The 24,163-nt window shown below is 38.6% G+C and overlaps 1 protein-coding gene and 1 long non-coding RNA gene across 2 annotated transcripts; one reads left to right on the forward strand and one right to left on the reverse strand.

The window, feature by feature from the left end:
* Positions 1–4,527: 4,527 nt before the first annotated feature.
* dpagt1 (dolichyl-phosphate (UDP-N-acetylglucosamine) N-acetylglucosaminephosphotransferase 1 (GlcNAc-1-P transferase)) lies at positions 4,528–17,642 on the reverse strand. Its single transcript, XM_083908515.1, has 9 exons — positions 17,331–17,642; positions 16,587–16,707; positions 10,728–10,941; positions 10,297–10,443; positions 8,371–8,455; positions 8,061–8,249; positions 7,884–7,971; positions 5,239–5,394; positions 4,528–5,151 (listed from the first exon to the last, which is right to left on the reverse strand). The coding sequence occupies exons 1-9, from the start codon at positions 17,483–17,485 to the stop codon at positions 5,086–5,088; spliced, it is 1,221 nt and encodes a 406-aa protein (XP_083764641.1). The 5' UTR covers positions 17,486–17,642; the 3' UTR covers positions 4,528–5,085.
* LOC310943278 lies at positions 13,240–13,916 on the forward strand. Its single transcript, XR_014593112.1, has 2 exons — positions 13,240–13,580; positions 13,722–13,916. It is a non-coding gene; the product is annotated as an uncharacterized lncRNA (long non-coding RNA).
* Positions 17,643–24,163: the final 6,521 nt, after the last annotated feature.

Raw genomic sequence — 24,163 nt, forward strand, 5'->3', positions numbered from 1 at the left:
CCTGACCTGTGGGGGCGCTACTGAGCCATTTTAAATTGGTTTGTCACGAGTCCATTATCATATATAAGTTTTCGCCAGTTCTGATGTGCGTACAAATTTTCGTTCGTTTTCACGCACGTTTAGGGGGTCAAATTTTCGTTCGAAGACGGAGAAAAAGAATAAGAATAATAATAATCTGTAGAATTTCAATTTAAATCTATGCTCTTCATCACTGGGCTCTTCATCACTGTTGTGTACGAGGTCCCTACCCTCATCACTGTTGTGTACGCGTTCTTGTGTACGCGTTTGTACAATTACAATAGGTTCCTCGTCACGAGTGTAACGAGGACCCTAATTAAAGCTGCGAGCAGCGATGGGCGGGTCCTCGTTTCCGCCGGCGCCACCGCCAGGCCAAAAGCCACCAGCAGGCCGGGTAAGTCCTGGACTCTGCACTCTGTGTTTTTCGAGTCAATCGGTCAATATATGGGCGAGTTACAGGGCACTTCCTGTTTCGGGTGACCTACTTCCTGTGTGCTCCCCCTCCCCCCTCCCTCTCCTCCTTCTCTTACACACGCACACACACACCTGTCGTTAACTGTCGAAAACCCAGAAGAAACAGGGAAACTAGCACCTTTTAAACTTGTCATAATTCATGAACGGTAGATGATAGAGCAAAAATTTTCAGTTCGTGAGCGTCACAAGACGTTCAGCTGCGCCCACGTTGAATTTCGTGAGAAACGGGTGTGAATTGAGCGATTAATGACAGTTTTAAAATCTTTGTTGTCGTGAATTTTCCAAACTCCAAATCACAGTTTTTAACATGGGCGTGGATGAGAGCGCTGACCGGAACTCTCTGCGCAATTAGGTGATTAGAAGAAAAACCGCAAGTCGTATGCAAATAAAAACAACACACAGGGTTAGCCAACAACCATAGCAACGTTTTGATGTAAAAAATGTTTGTTTAAGTTGGAAATTGTGGGCAGGAGAGAAGTTTGTTTGGATATTTTACTTAATACTTTTCTTAGAGTGAGAGAAGACCACGCCCACACAATTTCAGAGCTCAGAAAATGGGCAAAACGTAAACTGCGATTGTGGAAAAATTGTGATATGTATGGAAACGTGGACTTAGGTGAGAAAAGTCCCAAGTCTTGTGACCCGTTTAAAGTTTCAATGACGTTTCTACGTCAAAGTATGACGACACTGCGAGGCTCCAAAGAGGGCTTGGTTTGTCTCATTTTCCCATTCGTGTGTATGTGAAACTGAAAAGACCAAATTTTTGTCGTTTTTTGCGATTTGTGTCGCCATGGTAACTCGAAACTCTTAGAAAAGTCATAGCCGGCATTTCACGAAGAAACCGCACGTTCTGATATAAGATATGTCAGGGTTTTCTCAAAACTGTAGGAGGAGATACATTTCAAAGTTTTGCGCGGGAGAAGAATGCATCCAAAATGGCCGACATGGCTTTTAAGAGAAATTCGCGTTCGTGGACATGTTCGGGGACGCAGTCCCGTGTCACCTGTGAAGTTTCATGCCGATCGGTCAATGTATGGCAAAGTTATAGTGCGTTTCGTGTTTGGCGGCGAGCCCTCGAAATTCGCCAAAGTTCAGATGGCTGCCGTTTGCACGCCGTTTTGAATCTGGGAAATATTCTCCAAAGGTTTGATCGTGTAAGGGTCTAGTACAGTTTGACGCGTTTTTCGTCTTCCTAGGATAAACGGCCTCAGAGCGGCAAGCTCAGATACGAAACTAGCGAAAAGCCCAGGAAAACGCCAAATCCAAGATGGCGGACTTCTTGTTGAGTTGAGGTCATGGTGTCAAGAGGAATTTTTGTTGGTCTCGGGCCGGGCAATATACTCACCAATTTTCAAGTACTTCGACGAAACTAAACTTTTTCCAGCTCCATAGGGACTTCACCTGTGGGGGCGCTACTGAGCTATTTTGCAGTGGTTTGGCACAAGTCCATTATTTTATCGAATTTTTCGCCAGTTCTGATGTGCGTGCAAATTTTCGTTTGTTTTGAAGCACGTTTAGGGGGTCAAATTTGAGTTCGAAGACGGAAAATAATAATAATAATTAAAGCTGCGAGCAGCGATGGGCGGGTCCTCGTTTCCGCCGGCGCCACCGCCAGGCCAAAAGCCACCAGCAGGCCGGGTAAGTCCTGGACTCTGCACTCTGTGTTTTTCGAGTCAATCGGTCAATATATGGGCGAGTTACAGGGCACTTCCGGTTTCGGGTGACCTACTTCCTGTGTGCTCCCCCTCCCCCCTCCCTCTCCTCCTTCTCTTACACACGCACACACACACCTGTCGTTAACTGTCGAAAACCCAGAAGAAACAGGGAAACTAGCACCTTTTAAACTTGTCATAATTAATGAACGGTAGATGATAGAGCAAAAATTCTCGGTTCGTGAGCGTCACAAGACGTTCAGCTGCGCCCACGTTGAATTTCGTGAGAAACGGGAGTGAATTGAGAGATTAATGACAGTTTTAAAAAGTTTGTCGTCGTGAAATTTCCAAACTCCAAATCACAGTTTTTAACATGGGTGTGGATGAGAGCGCTGACCAGAACTCTCTGGGCAATTAGGTGATTTGAAGAAAAACCGCAAGTCGTATGAAAATAAAAACAACACACAGGGTTAGCCAACAATCATAGCAACGTTTTGATGTAAAAAATGTTTGTTTAAGTTGGAAATTGTGGGCAGGAGAGAAGTTTGTTTGTATATTTTTGTTAATACTTTTCTTAGAGTGAGAGAAGACCACGCCCACACAATTTCAGAGCTCAGAAAATGGGCAAAACGTAAATTGCGATTGTGGAAAATCTGTGATATGTATGGAAACGTCGACTTAGGTGAGAAAAGTCCCAAGTCTTGTGACCCGTTTAAAGTTTCAATGACGTTTCTACGTGAAAGTATGACGACACTGCGAGGCTCCAAAGAGGGCTTGGTTTGTCTCATTTTCCCATTCGTGTGTATGTGAAACTGAAAAGGCACATTTTTTGTTGTTTTTTGCGATTTGTGTCGCCATGGTAACTCGAAACTCTTAGAAAAGTCATAGCCAGCATTTCACGAAGAAACCGCACGTTCTGATATAAGATATGTGAGGGTTTTCTCAAAACTGTAGGAGGAGATACATTTCAAAGTTTTGCGCCGGAGAAGAACGCATCCAAGATGGCCGACATAGCTTTTGCGAGAAATTCGCGTTCGTGGACATGTTGGGGGACGTTGTCCTGTGTCACCTGTGAAGTTTCATGCCGATCGGGCAATGTATGGCAAAGTTATAACGTGTTTCGTGTTTGGCGGCGAGCCCTCGAAATGCGCCAAAGTTCTGATGGCTGCCGTTTGCGCGCCCTTTCAAATCTGGGAAATATTCTCCAAAGGTTTGATCGTGGAAGGGTCTAGTACAGTTTGACGCATTTTTCATCTTCCTAGGATAAACGGCCTCAGAGCGGCAAGCCCAGATACGAAACTTGCGAAAAGCCCAGGAAAACGCCAAATCCAAGATGGCGGACTTCCTGTTGAGTTGAGGTCATGGTGTCAAGAGGAATTTTTGTTCGTCTCGGGCCGGGCAATAAACCCACCGATTTTCAAGTACTTCGGTGCAACTAAACTTTTTCCAGCTCCATAGGGACCTGACCTGTGGGGGCGCTACTGAGCCATTTTAAATTGGTTTGTCACGAGTCCATTATCATATATAAGTTTTCGCCAGTTCTGATGTGCGTGCAAATTTTCGTTCGTTTTCACGCACGTTTAGGGGGTCAAATTTGCGTTCGAAGACGGAGAAAAAGAATAAGAATAATAATAATCTGTAGAATTTCAATTTAAATCTATGCTCTTCATCATCACTATGCTCCTCTTCATCACTATGCTCCTCTTCATCACTGGGCTCCTCATCACTGTTGTGTACGCGGTCTTGTGTACGCGTTTGTACAATTACAATAGGTTCCTCGTCACGAGTGTAACGAGGACCCTAATAATAATCTGTAGAATTTCAATTTAAATCTATGCTCTTCATCATCACTATGCTCCTCTTCATCACTGGGCTCCTCATCACTGTTGTGTACGCGTTCTTGTGTACGCGTTTGTACAATTACAATAGGTTCCTCGTCACGAGTGTAACGAGGACCCTAATAATAATCTTTACAATTTCAATTTAAATCTATGCTCTTCATCATCACTATGCTCCTCATCATCACTATGCTCCTCTTCATCACTGGGCTCCTCATCACTGTTGTGTACGCGGTCTTGTGTACGCGTTTTTACAATTACAATAGGTTCCTCGTCACGAGTGTAACGAGGACCCTAATAATAATAATCTTTACAATTTCAATTTAAACTTATGCTCTTCATCATCACTGGGCTCTTCATCACTGTTGTGTACGAGGTCCCTACCCTCATCACTGTTGTGTACGCGGTCTTGTGTACGCGTTTTTACAATTACAATAGGTTCCTCGTCACGAGTGTAACGAGGACCCTAATAATAACCATTTCCTTGACTTAATTTATTAACCTCAACCATCTCAGTAAACAGCTGTAGCTACATTCCTAAAAAAAATAGTCCAGTGCCAGTTGACATTGTGTGTTTACTCAACCTTTGGGAGAAATGTCAGTCAGTCAATTCTGGTTATTCTAGTCAGGTCATTCTTTAACATCCACAACTTCAGTAACTTTTATGTCTTTTTTGTTTACCTCCCTCCTTCTAAATTGACTTTGAGACTTGTCAGACTCTTTCATTGCCTTTTAACTACTTTTCTTCAATCACCATCCTGTATGCATTTAATCTTTAGTAAAACCAATGAACCAAACAAACAACAAGAATATTTTCCACCCACCCCACATTATGAAGGTTGATATTCATGCAAAATCAAAATAAAGTACATAAATTTAGTAAAAATATACTTTCAGAGTAGACATTCATGATAATGGTGATCCAATCACATGATCAGCTTGTAATTACAAAAACCCAAAGGAGGATCAAACAGTCATATTTTATGCCCTTTATGCTTATGTGTAAAAATGGGAAAGTGCAATACAGCTTTTAACTTTGCAAAAGGCAGATTTACAAGCCTGTAAAGTAGTTCCACAACAGTATCATTGTCTCTGAGAGCTGTCTACACATCGTAGAAGAGACGCACCAGGTGATAACGGATGCCAAAAGCCACCACACTGCCCATCACCTGAGGAGGATACAAAAACATCAACAAACCAAGTCAAACATTCATTTATTTAGAGTGTACTCGGAATCAGCCTGTGCTCTGTTGTACCTGTATGATGAGCATGATGACTGTGAGATTTCGCTCATGGATGGGACCAAGTAATTTTAAAACTAGATTTATTAAGGTCATGTTGTTGCATTCAATAAATTCATCATCTCCCTCCTGGCCTCTTCGCACATCCAGCAGCTTCAATAACTCTGCCACCTGTTGAGGATGAACTTATTATTGTGACTGATCAGTATCACATGCATGTTTACCAACCTAGAACAATCATCACTTCCTACATTTAAAGGTGCCATATGTAAGAATGTGGCCAAAACAGTCTTTTTCTGTGTCATTTGGAAAATGGTTTAATCGCAAACAAGGGGGACACTTTGGTTTTTTCCCACTCTGGAACCCGGTTTCAATAAATGGCATTTCAGTGCTCACAAAATGAAATTTCTGTGTGGATAAAATGCTAATGCGATTAAAAATGTAGGCAGATTCACCAAGACAAATGTTTGCATAGATGGCATCAATCTCATTTGAGAATGCACATGGGTCTGGAAAGTATGGTAGCCCTGAAGGTCAAAACGCAAACGCAAATCAAAAAACATAAACGCAAATCACAAAGCACAAACGCTACTCACAAAACACAAACGTAAATCAAAAACCACAAGCGCAAATCACACTACACAAACACAAACCTAAAAACACAAACAAAAAATACAAACAAAAATCAAAAACCACAAACGCAAATCTCAAAACACAAACACAAATCAAAAAACACAAACACAAAAAATAAAAAATAAAAACACAAACGCAAATGCAAATCACAAAACACAAAACACAAAACACAAACATAAATCACAAAACACAAACGCAAATCAAAAAAACACAAACCCAAATCAAAAAACACACACAAAAATACAAAGCACAAAACCCAAAAACATTCACTCCAAACGGAAAAGGTGGATATCTGTGATCGACGCTCATTGGACGGACACACATTCCGTGTTTTTAACACAAAGGAAAGGCACCAGACACCAATCCACCCTGCTATCCACCAAAAGGGGCTAATACATCTTATACATCCATACGTGTCACTTGATTTGTTCTTTATACTTGATCTAAACTAGTTAATGTTAGCATTAGCAAGCTAATGACGTAACCCGTATCCCCGGTCGGGACTACTAGTGTTAGCTAACGTTAGCAAATAAATACCCTTGTTGTTGCATATGTATGAGGAAGCGTAGAGCTTAAACCTCTTATCCAATATCCATTTTGGCTCCACCAAAATGGATATTGGATAGCCTGCATAGGTCCGATGCAGACCTAGCCCGGGTGGTGAGAACAGCACAGGGGATTGTGGGATGCCGTCTACCAGATCTGGACTCAGTTTCGCTGCCTGAGTCCAGAGGAGGGCTAGGCACATTGCAGCAGATCCCACACCCCCGGGCAACGCATTGGTTGACTCAGGAACAGCTTGTTCCCCAGAGCTGTGAAAGCAAATTTTTAATTTGTGTTTGTTTTTTTAATTTTAATTTGTGAGTTGCGTTTTTTGATTCGTGTAAAGTGTTTTTGATTTGCGTTTGTGTTTTTTGATTTGTGTTTTTACTGTACTGTGCTGAAAACTGAGATACGTACCAAGCCGTGACTTTTGTGTACCGTTACATTCCTAACCTACAGGTTAGGTACACAGGTTAGGTCCTAACCTACATTATGTGGACAGTTTTTTGAGGTGTTGTAGCAGTATGATGCAGTTGTAGTTGTGTTGTCAGCACTGACAAACTTGACTAGCTGTGAGAACAAAAGGCTCACCTTATAAAATCTACACTTGCTTAAGTATATGCTATCTTAAAAATATGCATCCTGCTCGTTTTTGCCATTAGACATCTGAACAGGAAACTGAATTTCGTGTCTCTATAAAACATTAAATTCTCACACCTGACAAAATCAGCAGACAGGAGTGGCAAGTTCAAATTTGTTTTTTGTGTTTGTTTGTTTGCCATACTTTATCTTGATTTAGCTAAGTGTCACGAACATACCAAATGTAAAGGGCAGCAGCCAATGTGTCCCCTTGTGCTAAAAATGCTGATTTTTTTAATATGGACTTAGGTGTTAGTTAGTTTCTGGTTGAAAAAGACAAAATCATAATCTTAAGATATTGTAGACTTGAATAGGAGTAGATTTTATTTGGTGAGACTTTTGTTAAGAGGGTTAAAATGTGTTATCCTTGCTTCACCCAGTGCACTGCCATTGCCATGTTAAAAGTTACCAAGTAAGAGCCACAGCCACACCTGACAGGGGACATGCACAGCTAAGCTAAACATAAACAATCACTATAATACCATATACCACTGAATTCTGATGTCAACCATGATTAGTACTAATTCATTCAGCCAAGGAAATAATGTTCACAAATATTCTGATTTGCAGCTTTGTAAAAGTAAGCATAACAAGGTATTCACGCAAGAAGCATCTGGCTACCTCTGCTGGTCATATTGGCAAGTGCAAGTGTGGAAGCACAAACAAACAAACCGACACACAGCGCCACTAAAAACACTACGTCACTCCCACTCTGTGGGTTGAAGTGACAACTGCTTTCCCTGTTTTAGACAATATCCCTTTAAGGCTGAAACAATTCATTGATTAGTTTCAGCAAAATGCTAAACATCCAATTATATTTGAAAACATAATATTGAGAGATTTACCTTCAGAATGAGGCCTCCTAACTTAGAAAGGTCCTTCCTTTTGAATTTAGCGTAGCTCATCCATAGTTTGCCTGTTTCTGGATTTAGTCTTTTATGGTCGAGTAGAGAAAAAATTGAAACATTTAGAAAACTGAACTGGTGTAAATGAAAAATACTAGAAATAGAGCAGTGAGTTACCTGGGGAGTCGATGTCTGGGACAGGGGATGATGTGAAAAAGCTGAGGCATGGAATAGACAAAGTTAACCACTTGAGGAATGAAAAACAGCAGCATTGTTTTACTGAAGTGTCCCAATATGCCGACTACAGCAAAAGTCATCCCAGCAAAGTAGCAGAAAGTGTCTCCCACAAAAACAGATGAGGGGTACCTGTGGCAAAAACAGGATGCAAGATGACAAAAATACACACTGATGGCACAGAATTTTGAAACATCCCACTTCCAAATACAGAACAGTTATGTTCTGCATAAGGTGATGAGGTTTGACTTACCAGTTGTGGTAAAAAAGTGCTAATGTGGTGAAGAAGAATGGTATCATGAAGTAGAGGGAAAAGACATGGTCATCACGGTTATCTCCTGAAGAAGAAAAAAAGAAGGAAAAAAGAAAAAAAACACATAATATACACATAGGCAATATTTCAATATTATAATAATGCATTTTATTTTAAGCGCCTTTTTAACAAAAGGAGTCAGAGTGTCGGCTAATTTTAACAACGCCAGACTCAGTGTTGCTTGTTTATTTATTTTAAATAGATTTTTTTATACACCACTGATTTTTCTAAACCAGGGAACAAGGGTGTAATCAGCGAGTGCCCCGATCACCAGATTTTCGGTGCATCCCTAAATATAACATCTTTATTGACAAGACCAATATAACTGTAATAACCTTTCTTTCACTCATCGTTAGTGGTTGGCTGAAGCTATTTATTGTAGAACAACTGTGTTTACTGATAAACACAGTTTAAATGATAACTACCAAAGATGAAACTCTTGGGTTTAGATGAAACTCCCCAAATGACCCTGGAGAGAGAGCGAGATCCTCCCGGAAAAGTTTACATGCCCTGGGGCCTCATGTATAAAAGATTGCAAGCAGCTCTGTGTCTATTTGCAAAAAGAAAAGATTAATCTGTGGAAAATCAATTTGAGTCATTTGCTCAAAGTAAGACTTTGATAAAAGTCTGTCACACACTCACTCTCTTTCTCTCTCGACACATTAATAATATTATTTTGAAACACTGTGATAAGTTTCAGAGCTTAATATTGCAGTGTCTCCCCCTGAAAAGAGTTTGCGGGGCGCTCCGCAAATTCTCAGGCAGCTCGAGAGTTTGCCCTGCGATCAAAGTTCCACAGCAAATCCATTTTTGGACATGCCGTCGTGTGCGTGAAAGCAAGCGTACACCGTCTTTTTGTGCATACGCTTGGTTTATACACGAGGCTCCTGGTGATTTAGCCTGATAACATGTCATTGGCAGTGAACTGTTGTATTTGAATTGACGTCTATAGAAGTCATTGGCAGCCAATGAGTTAAAGGTAACCATCTTCAGGAAAGGGATATAAGAAAATATCAAGGCCTATGATGAAAGGTACACCATTCCTACTGTAAAACACGGTGGTGGATCACTGATGTTCTTGGGGATGTGTGAGCTATAAAAACACAGGAAATTAGGTCAGAATTGATGGCAAGATGAATGCAGTAAGTTATCAAAAAATACTGGAGGAAAATTTGCACTCATCAGCCCGGAAGCTACGCATGGGACATACTTGGACATTCCAACATGACAATGATCCAAAACACAAGGCCAAGTCGACCTGTCATTGGCTACAGCAAAATAAAGTGAAGGTTCTGGAGTGACCATCTCAGTCTCCTGACCTCAATATCATTGAGCCACTCTGGAGAGACCTCAAATGTGCAGTTCATGCAAGACAGCCCAAGAATTTACAGGAACTGAAGGCTTTTTGGCAGGAAGAATGGGCAGCGTTACTATCTGAGAAGATAAAGAGCCTCATCCACAACTACCACAATAGACTTCAAGCTCTCATTGACGTTAAAGGGGGGCAATACATGGTATTAAGAACTGGGCTATGTACATTTTTAATGAGGGTGATTTGGGTAGTTTGTGTTGTGATTATGATTTAAAACGAGTAAACACCACTTCACCACTTGGCTTCAACCAACCACCAACCATGAGTGAAAGACAAGTTTTTGTGTTATCATTCTTATTCTCTGAAAAATGATCAAGAAATCATGAATTCTGCCAGGGTATGTAAACAAGCACATCTATATATGAGATATATCGGGATATAGCCTAAAAATACTGAGATATTATTAATAAGACATATCGCCCAGCCTTATATGATGTGCAGCGTGGAGGGAGTGATCTGTAATTAAGTTGAATAGAAAGGAAAAAGCAACACACCATTGAGCTCCAACAGGTTGAAGATGATGATGGAGGCAGAGATAAACAGAGCTTGACCTGACTCGATGCCATTGATGCCTGCCAGGATATTGATGGCATTCGTGCAGAATACAGCAAGCATTCCCATATAGACGTAATAGAGAATACCTGTAGAGGATCATAATTAACAGTGTCAAAACAAAGTGGGTGCAACAGGGGCTGCATTTTCTCCATCAGATAAGTTTTTGCAATGTTTTCCTGAGGTAATTAAGTGTTTTTAAAGCAGTTATGAATGTTTAACAGCTTTCTCTGTTCTCCCAATATTAATAGTAAAAGAGAAGCCTAAAAGAGAACATGCTGAAGGGATTATATAATATCATCTGGCCAGGATCACCCAATACAATGGTCTGTCTGATACCAACAACATTCCGTTTACAACCATGTAAACTCACCAAGATCCAAGTGCAGCCCGAGCAGGACTCTGAAGGGCTTTGGCACCACAATGACTGTGTTACCAAAGTTGGTAAAATAGACCATAAGCAAAGGCAGGGAAGCCATTGTTGGAAGCAGGAGCTTGTGTCTCCAGCGCAGGTTCAGCACATCATCAGCAAAGCCTAGGAAGATCATGCAGCAGATGGCCAGAAGTGCTCCAATCAACTGCACAAACTGGCCAGAAAAACAACACATATCTCAGTGGAAAGTGCAGGTTTACAGCAGACGTATTTTCCAGCAGATTTTATTTTATCGTAAATTATAGTACCACATGACAATTTAAATGTCAGGCATTGATAGCAAGGTTCAAGTATTCTCTCTCTATAGACACAGTTTACTAAACAGTCACAACTTTTGGTAATTGTTCTTTGTTTTACAACAACTCATAAAGGGAAACTGAACCTCACGAAATAAATTATGTTTTAATAAATGTTAAATTGCTGTTACAATATCTGTCAAATAAACCTTCACTACATTTAGAATAAATGTAGAATCTATTTTACAAGTGAGAACTTGCCAGGAGTTTGCAGCAGCAACATAAAAGCTGCATTAATATCAACACATTATTTAGAAAATTATGGGAACAAATATTCAATTTTTTTATATGTATTTGAAACAATTTTATTTGCCATATAGTTTGATTTTTAAGTAAATCTTCAATTCAGTATTCACTGTGTAAAACATTTTAATTATGTTGCATTAGAACACAAAACAACTGCTCTACATTTTAATACAAGAATGACAGAAAACATATATTACAAGTTACATTTACATACAAAGTAGAACAATCAAAAATATGTAGTCTGTACGATTTGCAAATTGCATTGCTTCAAACTGCAATTTGTGTTTAAAACTGATTAGTTACTCACTGACAGCATAGCATAAGGCAGCAATATAAAAGCATACATTTATCGATTAATTCAAGTAACTGCTGTGAAAATGTCGTTATAGGGTGTTAAAAGTAATTTGAAGGGACAAAGTTTGAGCTGAAACTGAGGATTGACATTTAACATATTTAAGATATCTCGATCTAATAATATATTTCTAAGTGTTTATTTTAAGTTATTTGGTTGTATTTGGGAGTGGAAGATTGCACATTTAGTGCACAATTGGCTATCTGTTCCAAGCTTTAAAATGTAACTCAACCCCCCTTTTCTCCAGCTACTGTATTTTCCGGTCTATAAGTCACGCTTTTTTACTAGTTTGGCTGGCCATGCGACCTATATTTAGAAGCAACTTAAAATAAATATACGCCATGTCATCTATGACCACAAGAGAGCACCGTCCACACTTGTGACAATTGAGCGCTCCTACTGCACCACCAAAAGAATTACACGACTAAACCATAAACATGGAGAGAACACAGATAAAATGCCACCAAAAATAAAAAAGCTATACTGCAGAACTTAAACTGCAAACTGGAGAAAAAAAATCAAAGACTAAGACTAACAAAGAGTAATCGTGGGCTGAAAGTGCGATGGCCAGAGAAAATGGGTTCTTGAAGAGCGTGCTGCTGGAATGTGACTTATAGACCAATGTGACTTATATGTGTTTTTTCCTGTTCATGACATATTTTTTGACAAATGCGACTAACACTCCAGTGCGACATATAGTCCGGAAAATACGGTAACTCTGCCCAATGCCTTATTTTGAAAAAAGCCAAGAAGTTTTCTGAGACCTGAGTGAGGGAGAGGAGCAAATAAGAGTGCGGTGCAGTGAGGGGCAGTGAAATCTAACACAGAGTTTCAGCTAATGAGTTGCTGCTCACACTGTACTTCATAAGGAAACAGAGCAATAGCTCCAGCATTCAAAAAAAGTCTCAAATGAGTCTGGGTCAAAGAGTGATTAGTGTATCATCAGTGAAGGAAGCATGGACTAAAATAGCCAATGGCAAAGTGTGAATGCACCAATTGTTATCACAATATGTTTTGCTCCTGGATCAGCAAATGACATTACTAGATACCCATATACACTGGATTTCACCATCTAAAGTCATTAAACTGGTTTACTTGTTTACAGCAAATGCAATGTCTGCTTTTCATTTCAAGTTCAACATCTCTGTGCTTCACTTTGTATATTCAAGTGCAAATTGATAATAGGCCACTGTTTGATTCATGTCAATGAGGAAGATACAATTGGGAGTTGTGTTCAATTTAACTCAACTCTTAAAGGGATACTTCACTGATTAGCATGTGGCTTTGTATTGCTAGAAAAGCATTATCATTTTTTAGAAGTTTTGCTGTCCTCCCTCATTTTTCCCCTCATTTTACAATAAAAGCGTTTGTGTAATCCTCCTCTGACGCGTTATGACGCGTAACGCGTCATATCGCGTCAGAGGAGGATTGCGCAACGTCGAGATTAGAACTACAATATTAGGTTCTGCACTTTTTTGACTCACCCACAGGGGGACGAGACTTCCCAGAATAGACGAGACTTCATTCCCAGAATGAAAACACAGTGTCCGCCATCTTTGCTAAAAGCTACCACCGGCTCTCGCTCTCTTTAATTTGGCCTTGTAAACTCAGAAGACAATGACAGAATGTAGTTTTCAAACTGATATGGCTGCGAGGGAAAGGACCTGCTTTTTGGCATTGCCCGCGGCCGGAACCGGGTACCTGGAGAACTTTTTGTGGGCACTTGAATGTGCCGCCGCGGGCTCTGGCTGCCGCAGCGGAGCGAAGCTGCACACACTTCGGCCTGGCACTGGCCGGACCTGGAGCAGCTCGCTCCAACTCGGCCGGGCGGGCAACGGGGGTAGCGGGCGCTGGTCCGGTGGATGAAGGAAACGGGATAAACGGCCGCCTCAATATAAAGTGAGTATTTTTTTTTTTTATCACCGCATTTATCCATGTTTATATGTGACGCCAGCTCAACTAACGTTAGCATATTTACAGTTCATTTACATGTAAGAACAGATACTTCGATTCGCTAACGCTATAATCGTTGTTTTACAGACAGTCATATCACCTAACACCTTACCATCACTGGAGTGGATCCACAGACTGGGGAAAGACGATCGTCTTGTTTTACCTGCCTGTGTTGTTGAGAAGAACATACGCAGCTCCTGAAAACAGTACTGTCTATGAAGACTGTTGATAATAAGTCTGATTTTTCTTTTTATGACTATTAATATTAAAAATCTAAATTCATATATGTTGTGGTTTATTTTCTAGCCCTTAGTGTTCCTCTATTACAGTATTATTAGATAAAGTGATTTAATTTGGAGAAAAGGGTTGATAAACATTTCAGAATTAATAAAATCAGTAACTATTCAGCCTCCTTCCTCAAGTCTTTACTTTACAAAAATGTACAAATGCATGCAGGGTGTGAAGGTGAAAAAAAATAACTTTATTATTCACAAAGGAAAATGTTTTACCATCATATTCAAGAGTACACATTAAAAATAATCAAGGAGCCATATCTAAAATCATGTCTAACACAATATGCAAACAAAAAATAAATAATGAAACATGTAGAGCGGTGTCAGAATCTGATGTGGGACAGCTGGAGGAGTCACAGTGGTGAAGAGGAGCAGAGCTGGATGCTGTGAAGAATTTCTCCAAGACTTGATTAAACCAGGCTTCAGCTGTAAAGGACAAGGAATATAATTACACATAAAATATGAACGAAGATTTTACTTATTTTCAGGAAAACAAACATTTCAGCTAAATATACCAACTGGGTGAGCTGTGAGCATTATACTGTTGTCTATATAGGCGTCTTGAACAAACATGAACAACAATAAAACATTTGAATAACACTGACATTATTCTCCAGCGAAAGCAAGGTGACTTTACTTTGCTAACAGAATACGTGTATATAACGTGTGTGTAATTGTCTATCAAACGTTACGTTTACAAAGTTGTTGCTTCACTGCCGACAACTATATCACATCGAATACTATGATCAGAAATAGAATGGCATATTATCGCCAGTCTTACCTCTCAGTTACGTCTTCCTGCTGGAACTGTAGACTGTGAACCCCGCTAGCTTCCAGGTTTTTTTCTTTCGATTTCTTCACTCCAAACAAGCTTAGCATAGCTTAGCTTTCAAGCTTCAGCACCGCTCTGAATCTCTGACCGGCAAATAATGGGAACTTACTGCTTGTCCTTTCCTTGTTTTTACTGCACGTCCCGGTATAATTTAGCACAGTAGAGAACAATCCTGTGTAACCTGCAGGTCCGTTATGTATCCGGAATGTATATGTAGCTTTTCCCCTCGGGGATTTGTGTCCGTGTATCACGCTGTCTGCTAATGGACGCGTCTGTGTCTCTCGGGAGCAACAATGGCGGCGTGTGAACTCTCGCTGGAAAAGAGCCCTGTGCATTCTGGGAGTTGGTGTCTTTCGTGTACATGAGCGATAAATACATTTTTCTGCTTTTCTCAGCCAAGAAGGCACTTGCTTCAAATATTATTTCACATTTATACTACATAGATGACCTAGTTTTAATAGACATCCATCTTCTCAACGGTGAAATATCCCTTTAATGTCTCTCTGAATGTCTGTCCACCTGTGTCCATGGTAAAAATAGGGACACTTTGTGTCACTGTGCCATATTGAAGCCAATACAAAAATATCAGACGATGGGGCAAATAAAGCCAGTCAAGATATGGACCTGAATCAATCAACAACACTATTAAATACCTGGACATATTGCTTTTCAGCTGAAAACAGTGGTTTTGTGGTTTCGTTTCTTTTTAAGGTATAAGGTACAGTTAACTGTGGAGGATTTAGTTGCATATCATTGTGTGTTGGCCCGGCTTGTTCTCCTGGCTCAGTTATCTGGTACAACGCCACCTTCGATAACTTCAGAAATTACTTAAACTTTTAACTTATTATGTGTTTGTAGTTTTGTATTTTTGTAAGTTGACCTCGAGTGCCCAGAAAGGTGCTAAAACATAACATTTATTATTATTTATCATTATCTACTTTTTTCTACACTATCTAGGAAATATAATTGCGTGCTGCCATGGCAAGACTTGATGCAGGAATAGTGTTACTATGAAAAGAGATTCATATTAATCCTTAGTAGCAGTTTTTTTAGGGTACAGTTTCCATGGGCCACATGTTTGCACTTCAGAACTAAGTGTTAAAGTTAAAATGGATTTAGTCTTTCTATTACTTTGAGTGTATTATTCATGTTTTATACCTTAATGTTATATTCCTAAAGCAGACAAATCTTCATGTAATTCTCTATATTTTGCTATCTGACATAATGACTTTTGATGCAGCTTATAGTCCATATGAACTTCACTTTACTTAAGCACCATTTATAGTTATTCATAACTGTTCATATAGTGCATCATAAATCATTATGTGTTTATGAGTGTAGTCATAATGCATTATGATTGATTATGATGAACATTATAATTCACTATGAATAAGATCAAAATGCACTATAGATGTGGTATTCATAGAAAGTATTACTGTTGGGTAGAGCCAATAGAGAGAGGACACACAAGGCAATGTGCCATGATGCTGTCACTTGTAGCCCAGGATGCAGGTACTGCACTATTGTTAGCATAACAGGTACATAAAAAGTGTTTATTTGTCTGTAAATATCACTTTAGAACAATGTGATGACATAGTGTCTGTATTTCCCCAATAATAATAAATGTAAATAATAAAATTTACTCTGTGGTTACAGAGAGTGAAGCTATGGACAATCTAAGAAGCGTCAAGATCAATCGTTTTTTGTTAGAGGTTCGTCATAGCACAGCTGCATGAAACTACCGTGCCATTGTTTTATATGTGACAAAGTAGGAAACTTGCCTGCCACTTTACCCTACATCGTTCAGTTCTTCATCAGTAAACTTACCTCATCATGTGGGAAGCCCATGCACTGATCTCCCATAAAGCAACTCAGGAAAGGCACTGGGATGAAGCAGAAGAGGATGATGAGGAAGACTGTACCACTGATCACTCCTTGAGACTCTGGTCTGCAAAGAAGAGGAGGTGGAGGAGATGATCAAATGAGACACAGAATGATAACAAGAGCACTCAGAGAACACAGACCTCTGCCGACATTTAAACACATAGCACCTACGTTTTACGAATATTTTAATCCACTGGATCCAGAAGACTTTATACAACTGTATAAAACTTTACCTGCTATTATCATATTCCATAAGCATGACACAAGTCATCCTGATCTGTTAACAAATTGTACAATGGGACTTACAATGTTAAATTTAAATTGCCGCCAAATCTGTGATCTGGGGCAAATTATCCAGTAGAGTCAGTCAAATCTTCTTCTTCTTTTTTTGTTTTACAGCCCATCATATAATGATTTGTAATTGTCATTTAAAACTTATAATGTCTTTATTGTTTAACTGTCTCTTTTAAATTACCTATAATGGCTGACCAGCGGTATCTTTGTTGCTATATTTATTTATTTTTCTCCAAGCCAAGGTATGGGATTTAGCGACAGTTTGATAATAAACATACAGATAAAAGCCGTTGAAAACAACCTTCTGAGCTGAGATAATTAGTGCAGACTCATGTAACAGGAAGACGGAGTGAGGAATAAGCACACACACATGACTGCCTGTTAGTGACTCACACTTGTGTTTTGGTTGTCTTATTCAGGTCCATTCCGAACAGTCTGGCAGAGAGGAAATGTTGTCTGAAAGCCGGGATAAGTTTCAATGTGGCCATGCAGCCCAACATTGACATCAGACAGTTGATGACCAGCGGCAGCGCTGGAGCTGGTGACATGCTAAAGCTAAAGCTAAACCTGACGCTGCTCCAACTGACGGTCGATGGCCGGACTTTTGTTTCCTTCACTTCAATTGTGACATGATACAAATAAGCAGGAAGGAGGTCACAGCAGTAAACCAAAGTCCATTACAATGTGTTGGTGATATTCATATAAGTCCACGTCTCGGATCAACATGACGAAGGCAAGCGTTACTTCCGTTTTAAATTTTTCAAAATACAAGTCCATCACGAGTATTTCATTGTCAGTAAGGTGAAGGAAACTGTAGTCTTTTTTTAGAAATCAGAGAAAAGATGAGAAATGTCTCTTGATTATAAATCTGTTAAACTTTTTTTTTTTTTTTTTTTTAGTATGCGGGCAAATTTGGCAGTACAACCTGCATTTGCTATTTGTATTAAAGAAGCTGAATATCTAAAACAAAAAGCAATTAAAAACAACTGATATCTTTACTTATTGAGCATTTCATTTATTTGTTTTATTTTTTTTCTATCATACTGTTGTATATGATGTTCATTTCTAACTTCTCAATTTAAAATAAAATGTCTTCAACAAGCTATTGGCTGGAGAGACAATGGATTCATAAAATGGGTCTATACAGCTGCTGTCCTATGTAGTTTTTTTTCTATGAAATAAAATTCAGTTTCCTCAGATTTATGACAATATAATTATCCGTGAATGATATCTTCTCCTATATTTAGCTGATTTCAACAATTCATATATCAAAACAATTTGGCTGGTTCAGCAGATTCTCACTGCTATTTAAATTTTGTTGTGATACTAATACATTTTTAGAATATAATTTTTTTCCCTACTATTTTTCCTATAAATATATATCCTATATTTCCTATGAATATATATTGGTTTTATATTCCAGTTTTTATCGTTTTTTATTGCTTTTAGTTTGCATTATTTCATATTCTGTCTGTTTTATGTATTTATGTGATGTACTGCACTTTGGTCAACTCGGTTGTATGTTTGTTTGTTTGTTATACACATACATTTGGATTGGATTGGATTAACAGGGCAGGCAGAGATTGAAGGTTGCATGAGTACTGACCAAATGAGTTGATTTTTTAAAATTGAAAACATTGCCGTTGTGTGAATGTCTTTCGGCTGCTCCCTCGACGGGATCACCCGCACATTCCTTTGGCAGAGATTTTTAAAACGGATACACTTCCTGATGCACTCGGCCCATATATCCAGGCACGGAAAGGCAAGTAGCACTAAGGGCCTTGCCACGGGTCCAACCTGGTATTAGCTGATCATGCACTGACCAGAATTTGAACCCTGGATTTGAGCTACTCCAAAATTGAAAACATTGCTGGTAATGTTTAGATAATACAATATATTAAGTTCTCATCATACAAAAGATGTACACAATTATCACAATACATTTAAAGCAAAAAATGTCAATAAATCATTTAAAAAAAGGAAAGAAATTCAAGTAACACAATAAGATCAAATTTGGAGCACAATGTTATGGATTTTCTGTAATGGGGGTAAATGGAATTTTAAAATACAGCGTTAATGAAAGCACAAAATTGTGGTTACTTAACCATCAATATAATTATGTTACATATAATTGTAAACATTCTCAAATTATTGTTTTATGTCATTTCTGAAGCTACTTTCCTCAAGCACAACACAAAACCCACATAGATATGATCCAAAAGGAACATACAGACACTATACACTATACTATATTACATGATTAATAACTTTAGTACTTTTTATTGTAAATTGTAAAATTGTAAACCAATTGTCAAATAATATTAGCTTTACAGCAGAATTACAAGGCCAGTCGTAATACGTGAGTCTTTACTTCCTGTCAATACCTACAGCGGTGTTGACACGGAAGTGAAATGTCACACGGCAAATAAAAGTCAAATAAAAAAATATTTAAGATGGTACTGTCCACTGCAGACACCTGCTTCACTGACCAGCAGACTAATGAAAACAGCAGGATATTTGGCTTTCTTTCTCCATATTCCTCTCGTGTGCATATGCTGTTTGGGTTGATATTCTTATTTTAGGTTGTATGCTTTTATTTTGAATGCTGCACATTTTCTTCCTTTGTGTTTGTGTTTTTTGGTGCGTTGGTCCCCTGCAGCGCCATCTGCAGGCCACGGCTGCTCTGTGTGTTTTGGATAGAGACGGTACGGAGACGGATGGAATGAGTGTCCGATAATCGCGTGAATTTGAAAAGCAGCTGCAGGAAGGTCCACATGTGGCTTAGGATCTGAAGATGTAACATGTTGTTATGACAGAAGCAATAAAGCAGCAGCTTCATGATAATCACACAACGCTTTCGATTCCACGCTGTCTGCAGCTCACACCTCCGAACTTAAACACTAGGTTTGCACCAGTTCGGTGAAGTTGGAAAGATATTCACAGATTCGAACTTCCGGAATTTTTTATTGGTATTAATCAGTAATATCTTCCTATATTAATAAGTCCACTATTATATATTACAGAGACTGATTAATACCAAAAAAACATCAAAATTCAATAAAGGCACATTTTCACAAAACATCTGTTGTAGTATGACATAAATTCATGTACTTACTTTGGCCTCTTTACTGTTGTTCGCTCTGAAAACTGCTGTCTCATGTTCGACACATGACTTGATTTCCTCTTAAAGTATTTATCATATGCACCAAACAAGAAATGCTATACATGTGAAAACCTAATGGAAATAAATGTAATTATTATAGTTTTGCATTTTCTTTTCTTAAATTATTTAACTGTATCTATGTGTATGTCTATGAGTACATAATTATTATAGCCTCTTTTGCCTTTTTTGAAGACATTTTTGTCATGGTGGCCACTCGTGGTACTGCATCAAAAAATATTCATGGGGCCTAGACAGCAATTTTCCCATTGAGCACAATAGTAAAAGAGAAGCGTGTAAAAGTGTCCACAGGACACCTCGAGACATGGACACAGGCTTTTATAGATATTTATATTCTAGATTTTTAAGATTTAACCAAATGTCTTTGGTGGTAGTTTGTCTTTTTGCTCGTTTTGCCGAGTGTTTGATGAATGTAAACTTTTCTTTTCTTTCTTTAGTCCCACATGTCTTGGGGCTGAGTGTATCTGCATGTATGTATTTACCTTCAAACGCTGCCTTGTTTATGGAAAACGTCTTCAGAACAAAAAGATTGTATAGGTAAAGTTGTGTTTCCTTGTCTGTGTGTATAAATGTGTTGCATTCAAACCATTGTCAAATGTGTCGCTTGGTCTCACAGTCATAACAACCTAAGTTGATGATGTCGGGAAACATCGTCAACTACAACATGATGGTTGTTTAGTTCTATTCTGTGTTATATCTTTACTCCATAATCTTTATCCAAAGTGAGCTAAATTAAAGACAAGTCAAAGAACACTTGTTATTAAGTTATTCGAGTTATTATTCATGAACTCAGCATGCTTTCTTTGTATTTCTGACCCTATTTCCTCCAGTGTTAACACAGTTGTAACTTCTATTTGACAGAAGCTCATGACTGATGTAATTGTTAGAACGAACACTCATATTTGGGTAATAATGATGTCAATAGATCCATAAATGAATCAAAGTCCTTGGTTTGTTCTCTTTGAACACAATACTGCAAAAGCTGGTCCATGTTCTGAAATCTTTATTCATCACTCGACATTTAAGAAAGAAAGAAAAGGTGCTCACTGCCCGGCAGTCACAAGGAGTTAAATCACTACATTACATTTGATTTGACTTATATAATAAAATACACAAAGATGTGTTTCCCCCACCAACAATAATCATCACATTTTTACACCAAAAGATAAAAGAAATGAAGAAAATCATTCGAAAATGTTGTTTTTGTTCCCCCAAAAAGAGAGAAATAAAACAAACAAACACACACTTCTATAATATGATCATTGGTCAAAGAGAAAAAAGAATAAATCAACTAAGTCATATTGGTCAATCGCTACAAAAGATGACTGTGTGGCTGATTATTGGCCAGGCAGAGCATGTGACCTCTAACATAACTGTTTGGGTCGGATCTTCATTGCGATTGACTTATAATATCCTTTCCAAGTCTCCCAGGTGATTCCGCGCCCGTACCCTGAGTTGCCGTGAACACCGTTAGGATTAGCATGGTAACAATTGTTGTACCACCATCCTCCGTAGAAGGTCTCAGCACAGTCTCTGTCATCCTCGTTGTCCTGGTCATTGTCAAATGTAGAAAAGCTCATACCATCATGGTAAGTCAATGAATCTCCTGAATAAAAAAGAAAGTGTAAAAGAATGACTTCATATTGCAGAACCTGTCCCATTTATACTGCCCCCTGGTGCTTTTCATGAGTATGAAAAGAGCCAGAGCAGACATTATTCCAGTCCTGAGATATCTCAGGCTGCATCATTCTGGAACAAATGTCAATCACATTTTTGTTGTTGCTTAGAATTGAGATCACCATTCTCCGGCAGTTTATTGCACTTAAGAACAAAAGATTAGAAACATTGAGGTGAGAAAATGGGATGGTAAAATAGGATCGTTAATTTGAGATGCAGCTCATGAAATCGAATGCAGAAGAATCTTTTTATTTAGCTCAGTAGTCTCAGACTATTTTGTTGCCCCACTGGATATCAAAGTTTAATGTAAGTGCGGCCCACAGTGGCAATAAGGAAGAGCGGAGCAAGAGGGAGAGAAAAAAAAGCTGCAGAACATAGCAGCTGTTGATTCAAAACAGCAGTTATATACACACACAGCTATATCACAACATCTCAGCTGTTGTCAAGTTACTATAGCAGCCTATATGTGATTCTGTGTTCGCATCCTCAGCATCTGCGCTGGCCCGCCACGCCCGTAGAGCTGCAGTCTCTCCACCCGCTGGTGCCAAGGAGAAGATATCAGTCAACACTCACTGCAACCAGGATATAACTGTGGTGTTCAACAGAGTCAATGGCCTGTTAGTGGGAGGTTCGAGGATAAGACTGTGACTGTGGGATTACAGTAATGTGACGAAGACAGGGGCCAAGCGCAGGCTTTTAGCCAGCAGGTCTTAGCTCAATTCAATTTTATGCAAATATACTGACTGTAACAAACTTATTCAAATAAAACTTTATAAAAAAAAGGTTTGTACACAGAGCACATGCTCTAAATGTTTTAATAAATAGTTTGAAAAGCTATTTATTTTACAGCTGAAATATAAAATCTAAAACATGTTTCATGTTTTAGATTTTGTATTTCTGTTGGTTTCATGTCATTTAAAATAGCTTTTAAAACATTACAAAAGGAAAGATGGTTTACAAAATGTCAGGTGGTGTATCCACAACAAAAGGAGAACTATCACCTATCTATTTTTAACTAGAGAGTATGCAAGTGTATTTATAAAAACAGTTACTTAATTGTAATATATTACTTTAAAATAGATTTTATTAGGATTATTTTAAAGTAAATTGAGTATTTGCAATATAGACCAGGACAAATACTGAAAACCCTTGGCGTTTTCTAAATAACACTCAACAAATTATGTATAAACTGTTACACAATATGGTAGTACATTGCAATAGAGGATTACATCTTATTCCCCATGAATGTTCCTGTAAAGTATAATATTTTGATGAAAAATATTTGATAATGATAATTGACAAAACCAGTTACACCCCCTGACCATGTTGCTTTTACAGAAGAAACTGGCATGACAGTCAACAAGGTCAATTGAACTTGTGCTTTTTATTATTTTCAATGAAGAAAAAACAACAAGAATTGGGCGTTTTGGCAACAAAAACCATGAATTAATTTAAGAAACAAACATCCAAAAATCAATCATGTGAACTCTGAACATCCGACTGCAACAAATTTGTGTTAAACATGTCAAAAGTTGTAAAATTGGGTGTTTATGGCTGTGTGCGTGTGGTTTGAAATGTTTTGTTATGTTCTATTCCTATCCAGTCTGTGTCAGTGTGACAGAACACTTGCATGTTCATGAGTTTTGATGGATGTGAGTTTAAACTTTAAAGGTTCTTTCCCTCTCCTTTTCTCCTTTGATGACTACATAGTAAAATAGAACAATAAAACAGCGGGTGACATAAGCCACTCATCTTCAAAGGCTGATATAGTTAGTGCTACAGCAAGACCATGAGCTTTCCTTTCGTTTTTCTTGAAGTCAAAAGCAATTAGTCTAAATAAATACATTACTCTGACATATTACTTTGACTTTCAGTCAGTATTTCACTGGAAAAGTGTGTGTGTCTGTCTCTCTGTGTCAGTATGTGCATGTGTGTGTACAACCACCATTCTCTTCAAAAAGAGAATGTATTCAAGTAATTAGTAAGTTTATTTTCAAATTTAAACCTTTTTAAATGTAACTAAACCATAGGAACACAAAAGAAATTGTGTCCATATATTTTTTTTTTCTTCATGTATATATATATATATATACCATGGATGTAGACACAGACACAAATGTATATACATACATATATATACATATAGTGGACGCCCTCCTCTCTCTGGGACTGCTGCCGGAGGCGACTGTGAGACTGACTGCCTGTGAGTGCTTTGGGAGGGGGGGCGATCCCAGCAGCACCCGCTGCTTGTTGAGCACAGTAACTGCTCCAAACACCACAAAAGTCGCCAATAACACCAGAAAAGGTCGCTAGATTAGATTTGTCACTGGTCGCTTTTTTTTTTACAAAAAAGTCACTAGGAGGCGCT

The sequence above is a fragment of the Microchirus variegatus genome, assembly GCF_963457635.1.
Source record: "Microchirus variegatus genome assembly, chromosome: 22".
NCBI classification, from domain to species: domain Eukaryota; kingdom Metazoa; phylum Chordata; class Actinopteri; order Pleuronectiformes; family Soleidae; genus Microchirus; species Microchirus variegatus.

Excerpts from the sequence above, each read along its gene's own strand:
- dpagt1 (XM_083908515.1), bottom strand. The coding sequence starts at position 17,485 with ATGTCACCAGCTCCAGCGCTGCCGCTGGTCATCAACTGTCTGATGTCA. Across the intron at positions 10,444-10,727 it reads CGGGCTGCACTTGGATCTTG|GTATTCTCTATTACGTCTAT; the intron begins GTGAGTTTACAT and ends GATCCTCTACAG. Across the intron at positions 7,972-8,060 it reads CCCAGACATCGACTCCCCAG|ACTAAATCCAGAAACAGGCA; the intron begins GTAACTCACTGC and ends CGACCATAAAAG.